We start from the raw sequence: 26,687 nt of genomic DNA, 5'->3' as shown, positions 1-26,687 counted from the left end.
ACACAGCTGTTTGTACACACGTATATTTGATCACTTATTTTATGACATTTTAGGGGAAGCTGAGCTTCCTTGCAGTCTTAGCGCAATCGCCTCTGGTGTGTACATACAAAAAGTATCCATCTTTCATTTTCTCAAAAATGATAATACTTTGTCATTTTCAATTTAATGTCATTCTTTTTTCTTCTGCCTATCACTATAAGTTACTGCCAAAGATAGACAAAGATATTTGTCTGATGAATAAAAAAAGGTTAAATAATAATAACAACAACAGTAACATAAAAAATATATATAAATAGTAGTTCTGAAAGAATACTTCAGAGTTCCATTCTTTGACTTTTAACCTAATGATTCAAGACAGGACTATACAAACGAGTGTGAGCTCACAAAGCCTTCATAGAACAAATGTGCTTATGCTGAGAATAAATTGCACACAAGTAGACTGTATTTGCTAATTAGTTGACCTCTGAAGCCAATTGATTGCACTGCATTATATTTAAGGGTATCATAGCAGGGGGCTGATTTAAAAAGTCACACCACCCTTTTCAGATTTATTTTCACATTAATAATACACTTGGATTTCAAAATGTATCCCCTGCCCTGTATTCAATATACAACATAAAGTAAATGACCATCTGGTGGGTCACTGAAAACCTCAGACTTCATTGCAAAAAAAAAAAAGAAAATCTTGAGATAGGCCCTTTTCAGAGGTGGTTGTGCAAAATTGAATTGCATTACTCAAATTCTGGAATTGGTGGACTGCCCTCAAAGGCTCTCAAGAAACACCCACCCGCCAGCTTGAATGCCACTTTTGTGGAGGATGGCTCCATTCCCTTGGACTGATAGCTAAATTGAATGACTGCTCTTCAGTAATTATAAAATAAAGAAAAGAATGAGTCGCAACTGTTCCTGACAATAAAAGTGTCTCTGAGAGATGCCGGTCCTCTCTCAATAAACTACCGGGAGGATGAAGTACATTTAAAGCTTCACGACGAATACAGACGGGGGAGCTTTGAGACGGAAGCATCCACTGATCGTCACTGACAGATATTCCTTTTTCGTGGCTAACACAGGGGAGCTAAGTGCTCTTTACAAAGACTTAGTAGGGCACCGCTCAATGCACTGGCCCTCTGTCACTGTTAGGTTAATGACACCAAAACCAGCCTTCAAAAAGTAATCGCCCCATAGTACAGCCAAAGCCACGGCGTGGATTTGAGTAGACATTTGAGAGCGCTAAAAGGACAGGTTGGCCAGGCTTGGAGCGCTAGGCCACTTGCAGCACGGCGCTCAACAGAGTTAAAAAAAAAAAAGAAATCTGCATTGGCTCTATATCTAGGTCATCTATCTTTACGCCCCGATACTAATGAGTCACAGGGCCAACCTTTTCATCATTCCGGTCCGGAACAGGCATTATTTTAAGCTAGGATCATTAGGGTGACATATAGTGGTGCCGGGGACTTCAATTCCTTAGCATACATGAGTGCTCCTGCTCAATAGTTATGTCTTGTTTTGTGCACCTTCCAAAATAAGTAGCTAGGTGCTGCACGATCAATTCTTTGCAGCTTAAGGGAGACACAGTAGTCAGACAAATTGTGTGCAGAGAAGAAAAAAAATGCACACAGACTGAGAGCCACTCTTAATTCAGGCAAATGTCATATATGTTTACATTACGAGAGAAAGTCTTGCGAGGACCCGTCCGCCTTGCAACCGTTCATGCAAAGCAGGAGAGACAAAAACTAAAATAGAAGCGCAGCATGTCTTTCGCAATTCTTTAAATTGCAAATCTTCGTTGCACTAATTTTGCTCTCTCCGTCTACCTCAAAGCCTTTTTCCCAAGGGCTGCTTTGAAACCGATGTATCTGTTTATCGGTGCGCTGTACTTAACGGCAATCCCGATTAAATCAAGTTTAATTACACCAGGTTTATCAGGCGAGTCAGTGCTTTTCTCAAATTGCAGCACGGCTGGTTCAAACTGAGCAAGCGTGTACAACAACTATACAAGAATATGGAGAACAAACAACAGAATCTTTTGCAGCTCATACTCATAAATGTAGGCTAGCGATGGCAATTCGCACATCCAGCAGTGGCAGGTAAACATTTATCTATAATCACCTGGCACAGGAAACTTTTTGACAGCTCCTTCTCTGGTGCTTTTTTTGTTGTTGACCAGACCACAACACCGCAAAGGGGCACCTGACACTTTGATCAATTTGTCCTACTTCTGGCCTAACTGTAGCACAATTCATCATTCGTAATGGCCGGGACTTCAGAGCCCTGGTAGGCTGGGCTTCAGGAGGAGCACTGCAGACACGCACAAACTAAATGACTAAAACGGGAAACATACCCTCATGTCACCAAACGGTGCTATATTAACGAGGTCCTGTTGGACTGCTGATTAAAAGCAAGCAGGCAGCAGAAAATTAGCCTTCACATGATGAACTTATTAAAAAACTCCACACAGAGTAAAACTAAACTATGTAAACTCAACAGACATAACTCAAACTTTCTAAGGTACTTAGCCAAACAATAATAAGAGGTTGTCTTTTCATCGCTGTTGATTAGTGACTTGGCAGGATGACATCAAAACTATGAACTGGATAAAACATGTGTCATGTTGGCACTTCATGTGTAAGACGACTGTGTTTCTGGAGATTCAACATGCTAAATTGGAAATGGACAAGTTACATTACTATGAGTCTCAGTTACATGTCACATTTAAATAAATAAATAAACAAACAAACATCGGTTTCGCCCAGGAAGACTGTCACTTGCGTGACGTGACAGTTACTGGCTTGGGTGGCGAATCACAGTTTTTTTTTTGTTTTGTTTTGGCACGTAAACTGGGACCAGTTTGACAACACTGTGATTTGCATGTGAAACGCAAATAAATGCAAACTTCATTTGGATGATATTGTTTCAACTTGCATCCACAAAACATAGAGTACAAAAGGAAGGAATGCATCCCCCCCACCCGAAAAAAAAAGAACCCATTAAAAGTCTTGTTGCACTGGGACCATGCTGGGTTTGTGTTTGTTTGTTTGTTTGTTTTTTTCTTTTCTTTTAATGGACTATACTCCTCATATTCTGGCAATGGGAAATTCAACCGACACCCCGATGCACGGTATACTTTGTGTTGCACGCATGCTGGCAAGGAGAGATTCATGGAGGTATGCAAACTCCGCTACACCACATGAGCTGGTTTAGTGGGAACGAGGCCTTGTGCAAGGACACATAAGCACGATCCAGCAAGCCGACTAGCCTCTCTCCAACGGCTAGTTGTCATTTTTACTTTTTTATGTGCAGTGCGACTCAAATCGGTGCCCTCTGCCTCCAAAGACCAAGTCGCTACAGACTATCACAGTGCCAACTAATTTGTCATTATTGCTTTCTTCAAATCAATCAGATTGCCGTTCAGTAATCTGTTGTTGTCTTTGAACAGATAGATCTTTATCCACTACTCATTGTCCATGTTGATGGTTTGCCTGCAAAAGGAATTAAAGAAGGACTAGCCTTTTACGTCAAAGAGAGAACAGACCTTTCCCCTACTTACAGGAAATTGTCTTCGTAATGGGTTGTGATGGGCTGAGACCCAAGACATTGACAAAGCCTTGGAGTGATGGAACACCTTGCGGTCACCTCAACAGACATCCTTAATGCGCAGTAATGAGCCTATTAAAGTTGCTGGATTTTTGCTCTTGGACTTGGAGGTACTTTTTTTTTCTTCTAGAATTTAGAGTTAACTCTTTTAGAGAAGAATGAGAGATTCAAGACAGTCAACCTGAGACAAATTATAATGTTTTGGATCACAATATTTGCACGAAATGTCTTCATCTTGATCACCCTGGCCACTTGCAACTACCGTATTTTCCACACAAAAAGGCGCACTGGATTATGAGGCGCACCTTCAATGCATGGCCAATTTTGTAATTTATTTCATATATTGGGCACACCGCATTATAAGACACAATCTACAATGTATCCATAATAAAGCAGCGACACAGTTCACTTAACCAACAGCAAGTTATAACATTGACTCGTTAACGTTCAACTCTCTTGCCGCTGCTCTATTTCCGTGTTCAACTGCGTACCTGATCGCCTTAAGTTTGATCTCTGTGTTGTAAGCATGTCGCGAGGAAGGAGCCATTTTGGGGTCGACATATTACCGTAATAACCATGCACAAGGCGCATCGGATTTTAAGCCGCGCTGTGAGCTTTTAAGAAAATGGAAGGCTTTTACGTGTGCCTTTTAGTGCGGAAAATACGGGAACTGGAATTCAGCAGACTGTATTTGCAAGCAATATGATCACATCTAATTAATCTAACGAGGACAGTGGTTAGTAGGGTTGCAATAAAATGTTATTGTCATTCATATTGACCAATACGTCCATCCATCCATTTTCTTATCGGCTTATCCTCACAAAGGATGCTGGAGCCTATACCAATTGTCTTTGGGCAATAGGCGGCGGACACCCTGAACCGGTTGCCAGCCAATCGCCGAGCACACGTAGACGAACAAACATTGGCGCTCACAATTACTCACAGGGAGAATGTAAAGCGTTCTATTAGCCTGCCATGCATGTTTTTGGAATGTAGGAGGAAACCGAGATTTTCAGAGATTTTCACTCGGACAGTTGACAAAGGCTCGACGCAGGAACAGATTGACTTTCGCTGCCGGCAGGAGGTGCAGTTCTCCATGAAGCTACTCAGTGTGCGCTTCCCACTGTCACCCAACCCCTGCAAACCTCTGCCGGCCCTTTTATTGACTGTATATGTAAATCACAAGAAATATATCAGAAAATCACTCCCATCTTCATTAACATGACACACCTCTGGACGGCCCCATTGGGTCGCACCTCAGACAAAGCATTCTCTTGGTACCAGCACCGACATCCAAAATAACAGACACGTGTACATTTTAACGAGCGGTGTCTGTAATCTGGCTCGTGACCCTTTCTCATGATGGAGTGTTCAAGTACTCCCTTCCGTCCAAGGTTAAATCTTTCTCTCTGAGGTACCATCTGCTCGGGTCCCTTAATCTCTCTATGCTTCCATTGTGTGCAAGATGCTCTGAACACAAGCATTTCGAGGTCAATCAAACATGTAACAAGATGAAACTTTAAAACATGACAACATTGTCTTTTTCTATTCTAACAGGAGAACATGACACCTTCCCCACAGGAAGGCTGGAGCCGGAATCGAACCATGCACCGGGAGGCCGGCATGCTAACCAGTCGACCACCGTGCCGCTTGACTAATATATCTATTTATTTATTTATTTAATAAATGCAGTGGATGCAATGAAGACTGTCCCCTTCTGAAAGGAATTGGTTTGTCACACGTTTCATGTTCAAAGGAACCCTGGTGGTGGCTGAGTGTTTAATGAGGAGCAACTGGCAGAGCGAGCAAAGAAACAAGGTCGTAAAACACCTTCTTCGATCGTCGACAGCCAGAGCTTCTTTGACATTTAATTATTTCCAATACATATGCTGCGGGAGCGGCAACACCAAGCCTCGGCTTAGCTTGAAAACAAGACTAAGCACTGACTGTATCAATGACACATTTGCACAAACAAGCAAGTTTTAGTCCACTTCAAAACCGAAGAACAGCAGCAAGCACCAAGGTAAAGGAGTTGTGAGAACACTGAATGAATACGAATGTCAAGTTCACTTAGAGGAGACAAATTATACCACTCATGACAATCCCAATTCTAAAATGTTTACTCAATCAAATAAAAAAAAAATCAACCCCCCCCCCTTATTTTCATTTATTTTCAGTGTTATTCCAAGCAATTACAATACACTGTACATACTAGACACGTTTAAAATAGGCCCGAGCATCAATTCTCGTGAATTTATTTTTTTAAAAACCATAAGTAAGTAAGTAAATAAATAAACCATTATTTTGATTGACACCATCGTAAATGTATTAACTGAACCCTGCGTAGACCGAGTCCTTGTAGTTCCACTGCATTCTGCACATTTTTTGTTACTTGTTAGTTTATTGCAATAATTGTTCTGGTTGCTCTTGGAAGGATCTAATTCGAGCATGTAGGCGTAACATGATGAATCTTCTAACTTTGCCAACTGCCAAAATTTAAAGGGAAAAAAAACCAATAACACTGACTTTCATTCAAATTATTTGATCATGTCCCCTTAGAGTCAACACTAAAAGTGTGACTTTCCTGTAATTATGCAGCAGCATCAACAAAGCCTGTTCATAATTTCAATTTGCTGCTTGTCACCCTCCTGCATGTTGTTCTTTGAGGGAGAGGCGGAGGGTGACAAGTTGTATCGACGAGGAGTTCTATTTCTGATAGGTCCATCAGAATAATAATTCTTTGGGAAAGAGCGAGGTGACTAATTACCAGAATTTTTTTTTAAAGCTCCTGTCAGGTAGGCGTTTGTTTACAGCACATCATGATATCAGGCTGTGTGTATGAAAAAACCGAGAGCAGTGGTGCTGTTCATCCATTTGAGGATAAATGCAGCATAAACATGGATATTCACGTATGACCACAATGTAGCAAATTTATATGGAATGTCTTGTTGGGAACCTGTTGCAAAAGATGTACACAAATTTCTGTCCAGGCTGTTCAGTAAAATATGGCCAGAAATGACAAAATAGGTACTAACATCAACAGATGTACACTCGGCATTTGAAAGGTTCCTTCCTTTCGGTCTGCATGAACAAAGTGTGGAAGTCTAATATTTAACAATCACGAAAGAGGGCAACTCAATGCGTCTTTAGAGGCTTCTGCGATTGTCCCGCAATAGCAGGTGACACAAACATGAAGCAAAGAATCAAACTAAAATTCCCGATTCACTTCGACAGAGTGTCTCAAACTCTGGAAAAGCTCTGTGCTGCACAAAAGACAGAAAACCATGCACAGACTCAGCAAATGCAAGCAATGTTGGATAACGGGATGTTGGCGAGCTGTTGCACAATCCTGTGACAAAAGCAGTTAGCCAAGTGAAGCTGAGTCATGAGTCTGGCTGCCGCAGCCTTGTTTCTTTATTGTCACACACCGCATTCTTCTTCTATCATTCTTAAGTCATCAGAACAAAGAAGCACTCACTGCATTCCGCTGACTAATGAATTTGGAGTGTCAGACATGAGGACCATTGTGCATAGGAGACATGTCGACGATCCACTATCATCTAAATAGCCTCATACCGCATCTAATTTGCTCTGTAATGAGATCTAATGAGGGGTTACGGGCCGCGTGCTTGATGAATTGAAACCACTGGCTGAGAGTTTAACTTCACCTCAGTCAACCTCCTGGAGCAGGGAGGGGAAGGATGAAATAAATAGGAGTAGAAGAGGGGAGAGGCTTGTGCTTTTCTTCTCTTTTTTTGGGGGGTTGGTTTCTGTGTCATGTTTTTAAGCACATTTGTGGCCATCTGCTCGCCCGCAGAAAGTCACCTGTGCAATTAACCTAGACCATTAGCCGTGAAACAAAGGCCTCTCTGGGAGAAGGAGGTGCTTCCTTATGGCCAGGTGGAGAGGCTGTCATGATGCTTTCTTTTAATCTCGTCTCTCGCTCACTTTAAAGCACCAACATTCAAGCTTGGTTGCCCAAATCCGAAACTGCTAAACTCGGCCTTCCCCCTCCCACTACCGCATTGCTGTCCAGTTCTTTTATTGTCTCCCTCTTAGCCCAGTCCTTCTCAACAGCCTCCTGGGCTGTGACAGACACACACACACATGCACGCACGCATCATTACAGGCAACACAAGTGCCCAAAGGAAAGCAGTCATGCACTTGTTTGATGTGTCTTCTTTTTTACCTCTCTCTCTAAACCATTTGCCCCTGCAGCCAAAGCAGTGAAACCTTTACAAAAAGCTTTGACCAACCGACTTGAGAAACTTTTTCAAACAAGTCTTTTATGTGCACCTTCATTTCCAGTCCAGGTTCATCTACGCTTTCTGAGGCTGAGGCCAATTTCAAGCACAACATCCATTTTAGTTAGGCTACAGTATTCCACTACCTTAGACATGGTGTATATTGACATACATGTACACCTGGTTTCAGTTCAGCAGAGGCAAAAGAATGTAGAGGAGCATTGTAGCTCAGTCAGGATGACTGAAGGGTTATACCAGTTTGGCTTCACATGGAGAACCAATATCATTATGTCACCCATATAAGGTCCCAACATCATCGCATGTGTTTCTGTTTACAAAGCAGCACAGGACTCCAGTTGCCTGGCTTTGTTCTGTAAAATGCTGGTTGAATGTTTGAACCGGGGACCAGTGGCCCCTGTCCCAGCCGCTGATGTAATAGGGGACTTCTCTCCAGAGTAGTTGCAAGTGTGGCACAAATTTAGCAGGTTCCAAGTGGGTGCTTTTGTGATAAAGAAACCAAAGCTCAAGGTCTAAGGTGATGCTGATCTCCAAACCTGTACTGTCAATCGCGGAGGGTAAAAAGAGTAAGATGACGCTCAAGGTCATCTGCACAATTGCACACTTCTTGTCCTACAAATACGGCTACTGGTCACTTTAAAATGGTTCAATGATTTTTCTGCACCAACTGTACAACTGTCATAGTATTGTGTTCTACCACTGATCACTTTAGCTCAGCTTGATACTTTACACATTGTCTCACAGTTGTCACTGGGTGGTACCACCGCACTACGGTTCACTTACATTACGAAAAGTCCTTCCATACTTATTTGTCATGTCCTTGTTTATGATGATGATACTAATGCAGTCTGTCTACAGTCAATATACAAATTCCTTGTATATTCTACATACTTGGCCGATGAAGATGATTCTGATTCTGATGATTCAGATTCTGATGATGACAACACCTGATCATTAGAGCTCCTTTTCCTATGACACAAAGTGATTGGAAATCTGAACAAATCTGATGTTTCAGAAGGGACGGTGACTGACTTTTCAGTTTTTAAGCATATAGTAGCAATACAGTAAAACTCAGGAAGGAAAAATGCTTCATGAGTTTTTTAGACAAAAGAGTTATTTGAGGCTCTAAAGAACAAAAGGTGCGGTCCAAAAATGTATTATAATTATTATTATAATAATGATTTTTGTTATCCGGAGAGCACAGTGGTGCGTGTGCTACACGTGTCTACTTCAGGCAAGAGGATGGATTCAACCTCTCTGGGTGGAGTTTCTCTGTTCTTCCTTGCTTACGTGAGTTTTTTTTCAGGTACGTGCGCTTCCTTCCATGTTAAGTTAATGAAATACTCTAAATTGTCCATATGAGGGCCGTTCGTGTATTGTCACCTCTACTCTGGTCCTCCCTATGAGCTTAGGCATAGCACCACGATCAGAGTGGGAGACGAGGCCGAAAACTGGGAACGTCCGGGAGATGTGGGAGGTGGGTGCAAGGTGAAATATGTTGTTTGGTGTGAACCAGGCGAAGAGAGAGAATGACTTGTCAGTGTGTGCCCAGAGGAGAGAAATAAGAGTCTTCATGCCACTCCCACCCCCCGGCAAAAAAAAAAAAAAAAAAAAAAAAAGCTGGGGAGAAATACAGAGAGAAGTTGGATGTCGACAAGGGAGAGATGAAAGTGGATTAGCCGCCGCGGCGATTTGCATTCCATGGTGGAACGAAAGCCCATGCGATGCCCCGAATAGCTGGATGCATTAATAAGTAAACAAACAAAAACCAAAATAAACCCTCCATCTGGATGGATGCTGCCAGGTCCCTAGTGGGGAACAGTAGGGGAGGGTGGAAGGCGGTAAAGTGGGGGGACCAGACATGCATGCAATGTCGCAACCAACACGTTCTCCAGCCTTCACGATTCTTCACTTTCACGCCCGAGTGTCCATACTGCTATTTCCATCCCTATTTCCCTGTGCTTTCGTGATAGTTATGCCCAGTAACACCACAGCCACATACGGGTCGGCTCTGGCAGATGTTCGTTTGACATACTTTCTGGGGTCGCCGTGTCAGGACGCCCAGCTGCGTCGAATCCACAAGTGCACATTTGCCAAAAGGTGAAATTGAGTTGATTCTCATTCTGAGATTGCAAAAGTCACTCATCATTTTTCTCATGTTTAGTCATAAAAGTGGTACTTTTGTCTCTCAGCTTTTCTTCTTTGTTGTGGATTTGGGGATGATGGCTTTTAGCACTGCTTATTCGGTTTTAACTGAAAGTAAAACATTTCATCTCAGTAGTAGTTCATTCTGTTCCTTGATTCAAATAATGTGTTCATTTTGATGAAAAAAAAACCCCAAATGGAGAGTCTTTCATACAAATTGAATGTACCGTATTTCCCGGACTATAAATCATAGTTTTTTTCATCGTTTGGCCGGGGGTGCGATTTATACTCTGGAGCGGCTAATGTTTGAAATTATTAACACATTATTATTTCATTTCACATGTTAATTTCACATTAAACCGCAAGAGGGCGGTCTACGCCTATTTTGCATAAATCAACGATGAGTGACGTAAGCGACATAGAAGAACAAGCGCCGCATTTTCTGCCTGCAGAGTTGTTTAAAACTGACACCGAGGATGAATATTTCACTGGATTTAGTGATTTGGAGTGACACTGATGGTTTGGTAAAAAGGACTGCTCAAAGGACTTTTTTTTTTGTCTTCGGGGCAAGCTGTATTACCCTGATGATAAAATGTACTTTCTCTTCAGAGAATTCCTGAAAACACGACAGGGAAAAAGTATTCCTTTAAAAAGTGCCACAGTACATCGTTGATCAAGCCTGTTGAAAATGCGCAGCCCAGTTTTTATGAAACTTGTGTGACCTTTTATGATGCCGTTGTTGCTATGGACAGGTTAGGGAGAGAATTACTCGAGTCACTCAGGTTATTTAGATGAAAGAGACGTCAAAGATCATGAGACGTCTGTTAAGTCTGGCTCTTATCCCCAGGGCAGCATACAGAATGAGTGGCACGTTTGAATAGTGAAGACAGACTTCTGGAACACGGATCGAGATAACATCTGAACTAAAGTCCACACGGGTTGTTTGCATCTGCGAAAGGCGGTGAAGTCCCGAAAAGCGAAACAGATTTGACAATGAGTTCTGCTGAAGGTAATGAAGTTTGATTGAGTGGAAAGTGACTGGTGGGATCCACGTGTGGGTGGAGAAATGATGACACACTTGATCCACCCATAAATTACTGATATTCAGAGGCGCCTTTCAGTAAGGGGGTTGGGCACACACATGAAAGCAATTTTGCAACTAGAATAGTAATAGTAAAGTACAATATATCATTCATCAATCCATCCATCCATCCATTTTCTGATCCGCTTTATCCTCACAAAGGTTGCGGGGTGAGTTGGAGCCTATCCCAGCCATCATCGGGCAGTAGGCGGGGGACACCCTGAACCGGTTGCCGGTCAGGCGCAGGGCACACAGAGACGAACAACCATCCACGCTCACACTCACACCTAGGGACAATTTAGAGTGTTCAATCAGCCTGCCATGCATGGTTTTGGAATGTGGGAGGAAACCGGAGTACCTGGATAAAACCCACGCAGGCCCGGAGAGAACATGCAAACTCCACACAGAGAGGCCGGAGCTGGAATTGAACGCGGTACCTCTGCACTGTGAGGTCGACGCGCCAACCACTGGCCCACCGGGCCGCCCTATGCTGCATCAAAAGATACATTTTGTGGCTTTGGATTTTGGGGGCTCTACAGTTTGGCAGTAACTTCTTTTTTTTTGGCCACTTATAATATAATTCACCTTTACACAGCGACATTTCAACTGATGAAGTATGAACATCATGAGCATGCCCTTTTACTACACTACTGTGATGCTAAAAAAAAATAAAATACACAAAAAAAAAACCCTCATACCTCTTTTGTGCTCTCTTCGAATGGCCCTAAGATACCATGAGATGTCACCGAGGCCCCCGGAGGGTAGTACAGTAATTGGCGGCAAAGAAGTACCTTGAAGTAATTTAGGGACGTTACCGTGAGTCTTTGCTGCATGGGCAAAGTCAAATCCCGTCAGCCATTTATTTTGAAAGTAAAATGAGTTTGAATTACTGTTATTGCTTTGGGATCATCGTGTGTGGGATATTTTGTACAGCTTAAGCCAAGAACATAGGAAATTATTGGGGGGAAAAAAACAAAATCTGTGGTCTTCAATTATGGCTTTCATTGTGGCAGGGCTCGGTCACCGCATTACTGAAAATGAATTGTGACGGTAGCCTTTGAGAGAATATTCATTTATTCATTTTATATTGTGTTTGTCCTCTTAAAAGTGAGCTGGAGCCTAACCCAGCCTTGGACATATAAGGGGAAAAAACATTTGGTTTAGGAGTATCTATTCGACTCAGATGTAGTCAATCATTACATAGCTAAAGCGACAATAAAAAAAGCAAGCTGTGACCTCGTGTCTCGACAAGATATCTGCGGCTTAACCGTCGTTTGCTGCGTCTGTGTCGCCGTGGCGACACAATGCGAACTGCCTGTTAACGCTTGTCTATGATCAGCTAGCATAGCTGGGGCTGTGACACAGGTGCACGCACACTTCTTCCTGCCTACACGCAGCTGTCAGTGTGGCAAAAAGCCATCAATCTCACACCCTCCGCCGCTGTCACCACTGACAGGAAGCCGTCAGCTGCATGTGCATTTTGGCTTCGCATAGCACACGGAATATACAATGAAATGTGGAAAAAATAAAAATTGTGCTCCGGAACACTAGAAAAAGAGAGACACCTGTCCCAATCTTGAGTCAAAAAAAATATTATTGTCGGGGAAAAATAAGACAAAGTGATCTCACACCCACACACACACACGCACACACACACACACATTTATATCCATGCATCGATCCATTCATCCATTTTCTAATCCGCTTATGTCCTCACACGGGTTGCCTATCACATCCAACTTCGGGCAGTTAATTGGGGTACACCCCAAACTGGTTGTCACCCAATTGTAGGGCACACACAGCAACCATTCACGCTCACAATCACACCCAGGGACAATTTAGAGTTCCCGATCAACCAATCCATGCATGTTTTTGGAATGTGGGAGGAAACCGGAGGACCCGAAAAAACCCCACGCAGGCACGAAGAGAACATGTACACTCCACACAGAAAGGCCATAGCCCGGATTCGAACCGTTGACCTCTCTAATGTGAAGCGGATGTGCGAAGCAGTCTCTAACGAGTGTTTTTTTGTTGTTTTTTTTGACTGATATGATACTGGTATGGATCGATAAAGGGCTGAACGACTTGACTCAACGTGACTCGTAGTTGTCTTTTTATACACAAACTTATCAGAATAAACTGCTTCCTTTTAAGCATTTAAACATCAACGTAAGCAAACCCTTTTGATCAAGTGCTTCATATATCTGGAAAACAAAAAACAAAAAAAACAAATACTGTACATACAAGTATTACATTTGAATAAATTCACATTGAATTACGGTAACCCGCTGCAATGATTGAATTGGACAAAGAACTATTCTGCGAAAGGCTTATTTTGTCATTATTGTTTTTTTTTTCAAAAAATAGTCTAGCGGCACGTCACTTTTCTGTGTGCTCTCAATGGACCTCATTAACTAACCATGCATACGCACCAAATTTTCACTGAATGTGCACACACAATAATAAATCATCCTATAGCACAGTTATTTATATATATATATATATATATATATATATATATATATATATATATATAGAGAGAGAGAGAGAGAGAGAGAGAGAGAGAGAGAGAGAGAGAGAGAGAGAGAGAGAGAAAGGCAGCAACACCTTTTACATTGCAAGGCAGCCACCGCTGTAGATGCATCGAGGTTTGCTGCTGTTTGTGACCCCGCTTGAGATGTGTCGACAAATTCAAAAATGTTCCCCTTACATTTCACTCACGATTTGCAAAGGCTACACACAACAAAGGTCTTGTCCAGACGATCTCCTTTCTTGCTTAAGTGTTAAAAAAACAAACTAAAAGGCTATTAGGAATTTTGAGTGTAAAATTATTTCATTAATGTGTTACTCACACACACACACACACCATTTGAAGAGGTATTTTTTATAGTCTATACTATATTTGTCTACAGTACAATTTAATGTATTTGATTTGCAAACATATATTGTATTACAGTTACCACATGATTAAGAAAGGGGTCATTGTAAATAAAAGAACATAATCGTTAAGTGGACTTTTTCTGCTATGCAAACATTTTATATGTTGTCTTTGACAATAATATAAATGACTTAATATTAAAGTGAGTCATTTCTCTGTGAATGCATCTCTTTATAATGGGCTTGAAGCTCTTTAAATCAGGTTATTCTTGGTCCCGGGTTTCAGATCTGACTCTCAAACATGCTTCCGGGCATTTTAGCAATAAAATGAAAAGAACATTGAGGAAAGAAATGAGCCATAGTGTTTCATATCTACTGTACATGTGAATAGCATGAGATAAGCAGACACTCTAAAACCAAAAAGGTCACTGTAACGCACTATGCACGCCCACAATGAATTAATTTGGAGTGTCATATGTTCATGTCAATTCGTTATTCATGTTTCAACTCAACAGCTCCGATAATAGCGTGTGGAATCAACACTCTAAATTGTCGCTTGGTGTTAGCGTGATCGCGGATGGTTGTTCGTCTATGTGTGCCCTGGAATTGGCTGGTGACCAGTTCAGGGTGCTGCCCTGCCTACTGCCCAAGACAGCTGGGATAGTTTGCAACATGCCCCGTGACCCTTGTGAGGATAAGTGGACCAGAAAATGGATGGATCGATACATGTATATAGATTAAAAATTGCAAGTTAATCGGGGCCACTCAGAGTGTGGGCCACATGTGACCTGCGGGGCCCCCAGTTGCCCATCACTGGTTAAGAGAAAGGCAGACCAAGTCTAGTTCAAGAAATGCTTTTTGTTTGTGCGAGGAACATTGCACTTATGCATACAAGTTGATCCTAAAAGTGCAAAAGGTTGACAAGCGGGATGCATAAATAGGAGCATCATTGTATACATGCCAACTGCTCTCTCCAGAGACTCACAGAAATAGTCAGAGCTCAGTCGATGGACTTTGCTGAATTAGAATATGGCGATCACTGCCAGGAGAAAAACAAAACAAAACATGCTTTTGGATGCATAAAGAGGACACACAACAGTATAATCGTGTTTGGGGAATGGAAGTATATTGAAAAATAAATTTAGACTGAAAAGTTGCTGGTGATGAGATCTAGGTGCTCTTTGAAGAAATTTGAGAATTATCTGCATTTGGATGCAGTAATAGATTATGTGGTGACACACAAAACAACCTCCAGTTGTCATGTGATCAAAGATAAAAATGTTGAATATTATTCTATCCCAAAGTTTTGTCAGCAGAGGCATGATAATATCCCCACCAAAGAATCCCGGATGGTGCCTGCAAGCTGTTGCTTACCATTTTTGGGGGTGAGCTCACATTAAAATACGGTAGTCAAACAATGATTGTTTTGGAGGAAAAAAAAAAGTGAAATTGTCGTGATCATACAATTGGGAAGAGTGTACTGTGGTCCTTTCAGTTACAAGTGACCCGTACATTGAAGACATAAAGTGTAGCAACATGTGTAGACGGACTGTAATAACGGTCACAGGCACCCATTCTAATAATGTGGAAAAACAACAAACATTACTATTTTGTATCTTACTGACTCAGTCGTAGTTGTACTGTACGGACGCCTGGCGATCAAGATGGGCACACAAAAAGGGGCACCATGTGGGGCTGGATCAGATTAATGGCATTTACATTTTGTTCAATGGAGAAAGACGATTTGAAAAGCATTTTGTAAGTTGCAAAATTAAACCTGTAACGCAAGCCACAACATGTGGCACAATTACATTTTGAAATAGCTTTAATTTAACCCAAAAGCATCACAATTGAGCATTGCCCATGAATGTTGAATCCTCATTTTATAATGGGTATGAGATTCTTATTTCTACCTGTGGAGAGAGGGCTTATTCCTTCTGAAATAGTCCCCCAAACTTGTCTTTGCGCTCTTTAGTTGTTTGTTTATTCCTCTGTGCTTCATGCCAAGCTACATTGCAGTCAAAAGTGTTTCTGGCTCGGCGGCGCTGTTCAAAGCTTAGTGGTTTCGACTGAGGTACAAAGTTGACATGCGGGTGCAGACACTTGCCCCAGACGAGGGCTCTGACCTCGCTGATGTTCGCCGAGCGTGCAGCCTCAAGCGCCTGCTGCTTCTCACAAGAGGCCTTAAGAAAAGATTGCCCAGTGGCTTGACCCCGCTCAGGCTTTTGACACATGCTCCTTGTGACACTCTATCATATGTCGCTGCACAAAATAAAACACAAACAAAACACAACCATCTCTTTGGCCCCTCAAAAGTCTTATGTGACTACTGGGTTTGCAGGAAAGTGATGTGATCAAGTAAATGTTGAACATCTGGTCAGTTCAAGAGAATGTGGAAATCCACTTTGTGAGAATTAAAACAAATGGGATGACTGGGTAGTGGCTTCATAACCAATCTCCAACATTTACAGAGGAACCCCGTTTTAGCACCACTCTTGCTTCACGTATCAGTTTTGGTTTAAAAATAACACACACACACACACACCCACACACACACACGCACGCAAAAGGTTTTATGAAAAGCATCATCACCTTTCCCCACACCAAAAGCTTCTCCTCAGTAAAAATGAAATAAGCCCTCATTAATTATCCAGTGTATTAATCAGTCGCAAGTGAAGAGGATTTGCTTGCAATTTGCAAAATGACAAAATCTATCCCTTCACAAAAAAAAAATAAAAAATAACCACCTTCTTGAATTGGCTTTAAACACTAATGGATGATCGAGTAAAATGGTTTTCAAGCAATGCTTTTAATCACAGCAACCCAATGGAAAGTGTATTAAATATTATATAGTGGCCATATGTTTATGCCATCTGTTCATGTGAATGGATTTGTTCACAGTTATTTACTGTTAGTAAATCTGTCTATCTATTGGAAGGCCGTTATTTGGCGCTAAATTCAACATCAATTTTTATGTTTACAAGATTTTTTCATCATTTAGAAATGACTGTGAGGCCATTTAATTACTGTCAGTGGACGGATTCATACAATCGCTAAGATGCAATACTATTTAAAAAAATATCATGATTACTTTACAGGTTTTTTTTTCATGTAGTATGAAAAGATGAAAACGTTTTCACATTAAAAAAAAAATCTGGAGAACTTTAAAGGTCAAGCGTGACGTAAACTTGGCCAACCATTTTTTTTTTTTTTTTTGAGTAATGCTTTGGGGCTCAGTCTATTTCTTGCATACTTTATTTATTTATTTATTTATTAACACAACCCACCCAGTTTCATAGTTAGACCCATAGCAACACTCTTAATTAACTATGAAAAAAGCTTTTGTTTGGCAGTATCCGGCGAGTGACGTCATTTCCATTGTTGATTGTCCCGTTAACTGCTCTTTGCCATTGTCGAGTTATTCGACGAAATGCCTTGGCGCTGTGTGGCAATGCACTGTTCACTTTCAGGCAAACAGTCATTTGAGTGACCAAAAGAAAAGAATAGGGCACACATACGGACCAGAAAATTGGCACAATATAGTTTCATTCTCACAAAGTGGATGAATTTCACCCCGGGGTGACGACGAGCATTCTTTGTTTCAAGCACTTAGAAGATCTCAACCGGATTTCCAAAAAAGGTTGGTATGTTAATCGTTGAATAACTCTCAAATTAGGGTGTTTTACATTTAGTCTCTTGCGGTCGTCGGCCTTCACAAATGGCACTGTCATGGACAAGTTAACATACAGTCTTAACCTCATGGGGATTCTACGGACAATTTAATGGCAGCGATTTCAAAAGGAGCATGGGGCGTGACGAAACAACGACATAAAAACACGAAGCGAGCAGAACACTATCTGTCATATACAACTTGCAAAGTTTTGTGGTGAAAAAAACGTGTCATTGTTATTAAACCTCCAAATTTTGTATTGCTAATGAACAAAAACATTTTCCTTTCTCTATGCAGGCACATTATGGAAGAACCACATGAAACCATTCAAGGTTCCACAAAGAATGACAGCCTGCCATCTCTAATTTAAAACTGTGTGTACTGTATGTGTCAAGGTCAGAATGATCAGGACACTGCAACAAGGTAGCTTTTTTTTTCCCTTCGCAAAGTGGAGGACAACCCTCGCATCGCTATCTCCTGCAGGCGACGTTGCCCATGTCATCCTTATGTTTAATTCATGTGAGTCATATTATGGCATTCACAAAGTCAGATCAAAATCTGCTATGGCAGAAATATTTAATATTATAGCTGCTTCTTTACCCTTCTCCATCTGCCGTGCTCGACAGACTCCTTCACACACATCCGTGTTGGATTATTAAAAGTGAAGCTTTCAAAGGGGTCACTGCTCAGTAAAAAAAAAAAAAAAAAAAAAGAAAAGAAGATCCAGTGTTGCATGCATCAATTATCTTGGAGGATTTGTGGCATACTGAAGACACTTGTCACACTTCCCCATACGGCTGTGAGGTCATTGGCTGGAAGCTGACATTTAGTAGCAAGTGAATTGTGGAAATCCCAAAAAAAGGACAAAAGAGCAGACCGACTGCTTGCAAAGGGCCTTCAGGCTTGAAGTTCCTTCCCAATGTCATTGGCAGAGCTCGACACAAGCATCCTGCTCTGCTGCTCTTATTTTTCATGTCAGAGCAACTCATGCTGATCAACACGCAGTTTACTGGTATTGCTTCGGGGTGGGGTATATGGCTGGATGCGGGTGTGTGTGGACATAGTGGTACTGTAATTGCAATAAGTCGCCTTAAACATAGCCCACTCGTTCAATCTTGGACAGGAATGCTCTTTCAGCATTATTTTGCATCACCGCTGGGCGACAGAGGTGGCGTGATCGCATTGCATGACACCACTGAACCACTAAGTAACACTTGAAAGTCAAAAAGAAGCATCTGACGCCCACCATTGCTCAAAGTCAAACTGCATTGTGCGCTGAAGATCGGCACTAAATATGTACTGAATGGACACTTAAGTCAAATAGTTGTGGCGTCAAAGAATATCTCAGCGTATCTAGGCATCAGATTCAAGTGATGTTTTGTTCCTCAGGTAATTGTGCTTTAGCTTTACAAAGAGCATCTGGACACAAATCAGGAATGATATTTGGACAACAGAGAACGGATTCGGCCAATGTCTGTCCTTCGCACTAACATAAAGGACAAAAAACAATGAGAAATTGTTTTTGCATAAGAAGTAATGCCACCACAACATTTGTGTCTTCTAGTTCTAGTTTGATGGGCGGCCCGGTAGTCCGGTGGTTAGCACGTCGACTTCACAGTGCAGAGGTACCAGGTTCAATTCCAGCTCCGGCCTCCCTGTGTGGAGTTTGCATGTTCTCCCCGGGCCTGCGTGGGTTTTCTCCGGGTACTCCGGTTTCCTCCCACATTCCAAAAACATGCATGGCAGGCTGATTGAACTCTCTAGAATTGTCCCTAGGTGTGAATGTGAGCGTGGATGGTTGTTTGTCTCTGTGTGCCCTGCGATTGGCTGGCAACCGATTCAGGGTGTCCCCCGCCTACTGCCCGAAGACGGCTGGGATAGGCTCCAGCACCCCCCGCGACCCTAGTGAGGATTAAGCGGTTCGGAAAATGGATGGATGGATGGATGGATGGATAGTTCTAGTTTGCTTCACGGCAGCTAACCAGAATTTGTGATACGGCGCTGCTTTTACTTTTCTTTTATTTAACGCACGCGGGTTCGAATATGGAGAACAAGGGAGGCAAAATTGCGGTGCCTGAAATAGAGGTTGCATCTTTATCAGACAGTCCCATGCAAGCCGAGAGGCACTGGTCCATCTTTGGCTTGCTTACATTTTGGGTTCAGGAAGTCCAATGCGGAGCACCAAATGGGCGTACGTAAACTACTACTGTATGGTCCCCTGCCCTGATGCAAACACAACAAATCTCTCCCATCATAGAGTGTATAGCTCACATAGCTCATCCCATCATAAAAAAATGACAAGAGCACATGTACTCAAAATTGTAAAAATGAGAGTCAACAAAGATATCAATGAACCAGTTGAGGTAAAATGTGAAAAGAAAAATCAAAGTCATCTAGGAATATAGAAATATTTTGGCAGAGTCACTCTGTATGATTGATACTTAATTTGACTCATTCATATTGCAAGTTTTGTTTGCGCGAGGAGGATATAGATTTCTGGAACTTGAAACAGAATGTCGATGTTTGTTTTTATTTTGATATCGTTGCAATGTTTGCACTGTAAGATTGTGTACCCTCAACTACTGCTCTGGCTGCACTACAAGCATCCAGATTTCACAAACGTAGAACAGAACGTTTGTGTTTGTTTTCAGAGCACTGCCACTTTTGCACAATGCTGTTTAGTACTGTTGATCTTCTGCTCTGGCTGCACTACGAAGCTACAGCTATCCGAAACTTGAAAGTGTGCACTTTGAAAAGTCATTTTCTGCGGTTTTTATTTTATGACTGAAAATGCCAGACATGTTATTTTTATGCTTCTTATTTAGATTGATATCTACGTTAATATCGCTGTAAAAAGAAACATCTGCTTTTTTTAATGAACTGTTGTTGTATGCTGAAAACAATGTATGTTTTTATCCAGTGGAAAAAAAAAAAAAAAAAGCCCGAACAACGCTGAGTGTAAACCCGAAAATTGCTGACTCATGGCAGACTTTCTTGTACAACATACCGAGTGGGACTTTTGTGAGAACTTTCAAGCTGGTCAAATGTATTGGTGAGCAGGCTTGGACAGTTTGAGACACCAAGTAATAGGACACTACATAAGGTTTTGTACATTTTTTTTTTTTTTTTGCCTTCCTGCATTCATTGGTTGAATAGAAATAGAATTTACCAAATATCTCAGAATAAGAATAAGTGTCCATCTGTCAATTATGAAATCATAGGCGTAATCTCATCTCATGACCTACATCACTTATAAAGCAAGACTCCACACAGGCCCTCATCCGCAACTCTTTCGCTCTGCTCCCAAACTCTCAGCGCGCCTTGCCGGCATCTTTGTAGAGAAGCGACGCACCTTTGTTCATGTCAATCAGCTTCTTCTTCTTTTGCTGGCGCTCCTGCTTCTCGCGCTCTGCTTTTTCCTTCGCTAGCCTGGCTCTCTTGATCTTCTCTTCCATCTCTCTCTTTTTGTGGTTCTCCTTCACGGCTTCCTGATAAGGAAATGCACGCGCACGCACACACACACACACACACACACACACACACACACACACACACACACGAACAGATGAATTCTGAATTCTGCCACCACTCTTTGAGTGACGTTTTCAGAAACTGCAACTTGCCATCAGCAGAAAATGTGTATTCCGAGATGGATTGATGCCGGAATCAACGACAAATCATTTCAAGTGTATGAGCACTTTTTTGGGAGGGGTGGGGTGGGATACAAGGTTATATAATCTATGAGGCATCTGCTCTACTTTAAATATTTAAATAGATCACCGGTGTCAAACTCAAGGCCCGGGGGCCAGAGGCGGCCCACACATCATTTTGTGTGCCCCCCCCCAAAAGAAAATCATATGTGTCAACTCGCATGATCCTTGCTAAAAAATGTACCGAAATGTCAAATTGTTTTGTGTAATAAATGACAATGAGATTTTGCAATATATATATTTTTTACCCATAAAAGTAACAATGTGATTAAACATTTTTGTGGCTTTACTGTCATAACGACCCTCCGAGTGAAGACGAAATTCAAAAGTGGCCCGTGACAAAAATGAGTTTGACATGCCTGACATAGCTGGAGGAGAGCTCATACACTGGCAGCAATGAATGAAAAATATGGCAGTTTTGAAGGCATATTTTTGTCATCATATCGATTAATAGACCCACAAATGTTCAGCCAAGCCACATATTTTTTTTTATTTCTACAAATTTTAGTGGATGTCGTTAAATTCAGATTTTAATATGAATATGCTCCACTTTATTTGGCTTGAAAAGATTTTTGCACAGAAAGGTATGTCGATGATTAAGTGCAGTGCAAAAATAAATTCTTCACAACCCTGTTCAATGTCAGTTTGTTACATCACAAAAACCTAAGACCAACATGAATTGTTTCAAAACGTTATACAATATTAATGCCACCCTGTCCAACATAATTGCATTGTATTTGGAATAATTTCCAAGAGGGACAAATGAAAACACATGACTGAAATACTGTGGTTGCATAAGTGTGTACACTCCATCCGGCATGTGGCTGTTTTCAGAATCGACCAAGCACTTTTGCACTCATTTGAAATGGGAGTCACCGCACACCTGCCACCATTTAAAGTGCCTCTCATTGGCCCCACTTCAATTTGCTCTTGTAGGCTTTTCTTGGTTTTGTTTTCTTTCTAGCAGAAGTCTCAAAGCGTTCTGGGTAACATTGACTGCTACTTTCAACTGTTTATGATCCTCTCCACCTCTCGTATAAGGCCCCGAGTCCAACTGAAGAAAAACAACCCTAAAACATGATGATGCCAAAAGCATGCTTCACTTCAGGTGTGGTGTTCTTTTGGTAATGAGCAGTGTTTTGCTTGCACCAAACAAACCTATAGCCAAAAAGGTTCTGGGTTTTATTGGAACATAAAAAAACCTCTCCTGCATACACAAGAGAAAATGCTTTGATTGGAAGAAAATCGTCAAGTGCCAGACATTATTGAAATATAGTCATACATTTACAAAACAATGTTGAAATTTTACAGGTAGTAAAAAATAAAATAAACTAAAAATAAATCTCAATTTCAACATCACTTTTTGTTTTTATTTACATTTGAGAGCATTAAAAGGCAGTCAGCAAATGGATGTCACAGGAAAACAAAGTGACGAAATCCACCATCCATGTAGGAGTCTGACAATTGAGGGCTTTGTAAAAGATCATTTTCTTAAAAAAAAAAAAAAAAAAGTATAACCTGCAACACAAATTGTCCCTGCATGCTGCTGGTATCATGTTTAATTAAAGTTAAGACCTAGTGTTAGTGCTTTCACGTCTTAATACTTACAGAAGTTGACTTATTTTTACACATTTATGACAATGTAAAAAATTACTTCAAGCAGAAGATGGCATGAGGCTGTGAGGTATTAACTAAACTATTTAAAAAATGATAGCTACACGTGTCATAATGCAGCACACCATGCCACGATGTGTAAAAAGAAAAGAAAGTGGAGCAGCCGTTGCAGAGCGTCAAGCCGTCTCACTGCAGTGAGGAGGAGATATTTTCCCGCTGCTCCTTCGTGACCGGCCCAAATGTCAGGAAGGAGTCAGAGGCAGCTAGATAATCAACAGGAGCAATTCAGCCTTTACAAATGTGTCAGTTTGTTCTTGTGCCAACACCGAGAAAAATGCAACTATGTGACCTTTGGAGACAAACAAGATGTGTTTGCTTCTCATCACGGAGCTGAGCTGGCGCAGACTGAGACCGCACCCATCGCAGATACCAGAGGCCTATGTGGATTTAGTTGTGACAGCTCTTTCATTGGATGCAATCTCATGAGATCAAATACATAAATCTGCCTTCACAAAGATAGCAATGCTCAAACTTGACGGACACGGTCAAAAATGACTTTTATATTACGGTACTTTTAGTATTGTGGTTGTCGTTTGCAATGAATAAAGAGCTCAATGTAGCTCGCTGGCTAACAATGGCAGCCGCAGTGAAAGTCTTCGTGAAGTTTTGTAGGCTAATGTTTCCCGATAAGTCCCCTTTCCTCTCTTGCATTTTAACACGTTGTCTTTGGCTTGCATGACTAAACAGCATTGTTGAAGTTATTAAGTTCACCGTGGGCACCCAAAATTGCCGCCACATCTCAACACACCGTGCTATTATTTTATCACAGTGTGTTTCCAGCCAGCCCGTCTCTATATTGCGCTATATTTATTTTTTAACCACACACACGTAAAAAAATTGGTTAAGCATTGTTTACTGCTGTTGCTGGAATTGATTAATTTCATTTCCATTCATTTTAAAGGAACATTACTTCGGTCTGCCAATCTCTCAGAAAGGGCTAGGTAACATTTCATTACAAAAATGGCACTATCTAGTCTGAATGCAACTGAAAGTAAAGTTGGAAAGTGTGTTTCTTTTTATATTTCTTCACACTTTTATGTTACACATACAGTACATTTGACAATAAAGTTTTATCCAATCCAATCCAACTTTTTTTGGTACAATTTCCTGTAGATTCCATGAGAACACACTTAGCCCAATCTTTACACTGACATTATGTGTGATGACCCTTGCCCAACCTGGCCTGCTTCTCACACCCAGCATGGTCCTGATGAATGTGTGTGTGTTAGTATCTAAGACGTGAGGATTACAGGGATTGCAATGGAAAAAAAAGTGTGAAATAAGTGGTTCATCATGCTAGTCAACAGCACAAACACACATGCATGCACGCATGCACAGACACACACACAGGCATGCACGCACACACACACACACACACACACACACAATCAACTGAGTGTGGTTTATGGTGACACTGTGGTATATCGGTGAATAAATGTGTGTGCAGAGTTCAAATTGGCTCAGCAGTAAACTTTTTTTTTGTTTTGTTTTTAAATAATGAGTGAATTAAAGTGTCTGTGAAATAAGGTAACTGCAGTTTAATACCCTGTTTTTTTTTTCCCTGATGGGAAAGAGAAGGTGTCTATTTGGGTAAGTCATTCATGCCTTATGTAGAAGACACATCTGGTGATTGATGTGAGCATGGATTCTGTGAGACCGACACCACCGTTTGTGAAAATATGGTAGTCATGATGCATACGGTGATTTAGTGTATCACTAATTTTGGGTCTCCTAGATTTACGTCATCTAGAAAGCATTGTGATGTGTCTGCAACACCACATTGCTCGAAAGAAAATCTACAACAGAAAACGATTCATAAATTATGCAGATTACAAACGGGGAAAAAAACACTGTCGGCAAAAGTGATCGAAAGCAAACAACTAATTGTGACTGTAAACACGATTATGCAACAGAGCGACATTACTCTAATCAAGTGGAACCCGTAATTACCATAGCAGCACTTACCATTCGGACTGATATTTTCCCCTGTAATGGTCCCTTTGATGGTCTTTATTTTATGTTCGGGATCTTGGCAACACTATACAGTATGTTGTAGGGGGTAAGATACTGCATGTACCTCAATAATTAGACCAGTGGCTATATTTCATACCTCACTGAAATATAGTAATGTCACACATACTTGAGTTGGGGTGCACTGATTTCAAAATCAAAAACATGTACATGGTTTGGTTTTATCTCTTGAGATGTACTGTGTTGAGATTATGACAGTAACATGTTTACAGAATGACATCAGTTGACCTTGGAAAATAACTCAAAGCTGTTGGTCCCTAAGTAGGGATGATCACGATAGTTGCAGTCATCTGCAGTGAGAAGACGTTCAATGTCATGAATATGACATCAATAAATCGGATTAGTTAAAGTGCCAAACACATTTAAAACGGCGTGTTGATAGGACTGACTTCTGATGAAGTGGCTTCATCATTCCACATCAGACTCCTGAGCATGACACGTTTACATTTAATGATCCAAAATTGATTTATTGATAGGGTGCAACAGTGACCGTTTTTGTATACCTTTAACAGATTTATTTTAAGGATTAGAGGTTTTTAAAAGCTCACACAAATGTTTACAGTCTTGTTTTGGTAGACTGTGCGGACTGAAAGTGTAATTTTTAAACCCAGAAAAGAGTTTCGCAAATTCCCCAAAGCTAATAATTGCTGTATTCATCCTGTAAACTTGGGTGGGCACTGTTTGTATACTGAAGATGAAAGTGGCCCGTTTCATCTCATTAACTGTGAACCAATTCAAAAAAGACTTATTTCGTACATGATTTGTGCATCATGTATATCAACTTTGCGCGCGCATAAAACAGAAAAAAATAAACAAACAAAAACAAAACACTACAACCAAGTCAAAGTCCAGATTTGAATCCAATTGTGATGATATGGTGTGACCTTGGCAGTTCATACTTGAAAACCCTCCCATGTGGAGGATTTGAAGCAATTCTGCGGTGAAGAGTGGGCCAAAATTCCTCCACAGCGATGTGAAAGACTCATCACCAATTATCGCAAATGCTTGAGTTGGTGGCACAACCCATTAGTTGGTTCAGGGGACAATTACTTTTTCAATTAGGGACAGGTAGGTTTGGATTTTTGTGTGTGTGTGTGTGTTGAAATGATTCAAATTGGCATTTAGAAACTGCATTTTGTATTTCCCTGGGTTGTCTCTGTGTCATATTAAAATTGGTTTGACTGAAAACGTGTGCGTAGATATGCACAGAACAGAGAAATCAACAAGGCAGCAAATACTTTTTCACGGCACTGTAAATCCAATACTAAGTAGGCCTACTAAATGTAACATGTCCATAGCTTTAACTGTTGTCGTTCTATCTTTGATATTGGTCAACTTTCACATGATAATATTCCTTGGGATTTAAAGGAGAATCAGTGCATACTGTTGAATTAGTACGCAGGACTGCATGGTAAATTTAGTAAGATGCAGAAAGGTGCATCAGTCACAGAACTGTAAACTCCAGTAAACTATCCGCATTTTGGGGGAACATTTGGAAGACCTGGAGAGGGTCCTCAATTATACATTTGCTAATGGAAAAGTACAACTCAAGCATTTTTTTTTTTGGGGGGGGGTGGGTTGCGGGGATGGAACAAGGTTAAATATAGCTTCTCCGGAACATAATGGAAACATGAGCTCTGTAG

The 26,687-nt window shown here is 41.1% G+C and overlaps 1 protein-coding gene across 4 annotated transcripts in view; it reads right to left on the bottom strand.

Moving 5' to 3' along the window:
* The window catches only part of diaph2 (diaphanous-related formin 2), a 397,003-nt gene that overhangs the window by 61,349 nt on the left and 308,967 nt on the right, over nucleotides 1-26,687 (bottom strand). For all 4 annotated transcript variants that reach the window (XM_086133318.1, XM_086133344.1, XM_086133327.1 and 1 more), the window contains one exon: nucleotides 20,982-21,117. In XM_086133318.1, the coding sequence (XP_085989444.1) occupies nucleotides 20,982-21,117 (136 nt within the window). The remainder of the gene's footprint in view (nucleotides 1-20,981; nucleotides 21,118-26,687) is intronic.

The sequence above is a fragment of the Hippocampus guttulatus genome, chromosome 2, assembly GCF_054856545.1.
Source record: "Hippocampus guttulatus isolate MCC_2025c chromosome 2, RoL_Hgut_1.0, whole genome shotgun sequence".
Lineage (NCBI taxonomy): Eukaryota > Metazoa > Chordata > Actinopteri > Syngnathiformes > Syngnathidae > Hippocampus > Hippocampus guttulatus.
Note: the sequence above shows the minus strand (reverse complement) of the source record. Positions and strands in the feature narration are given on the sequence as shown.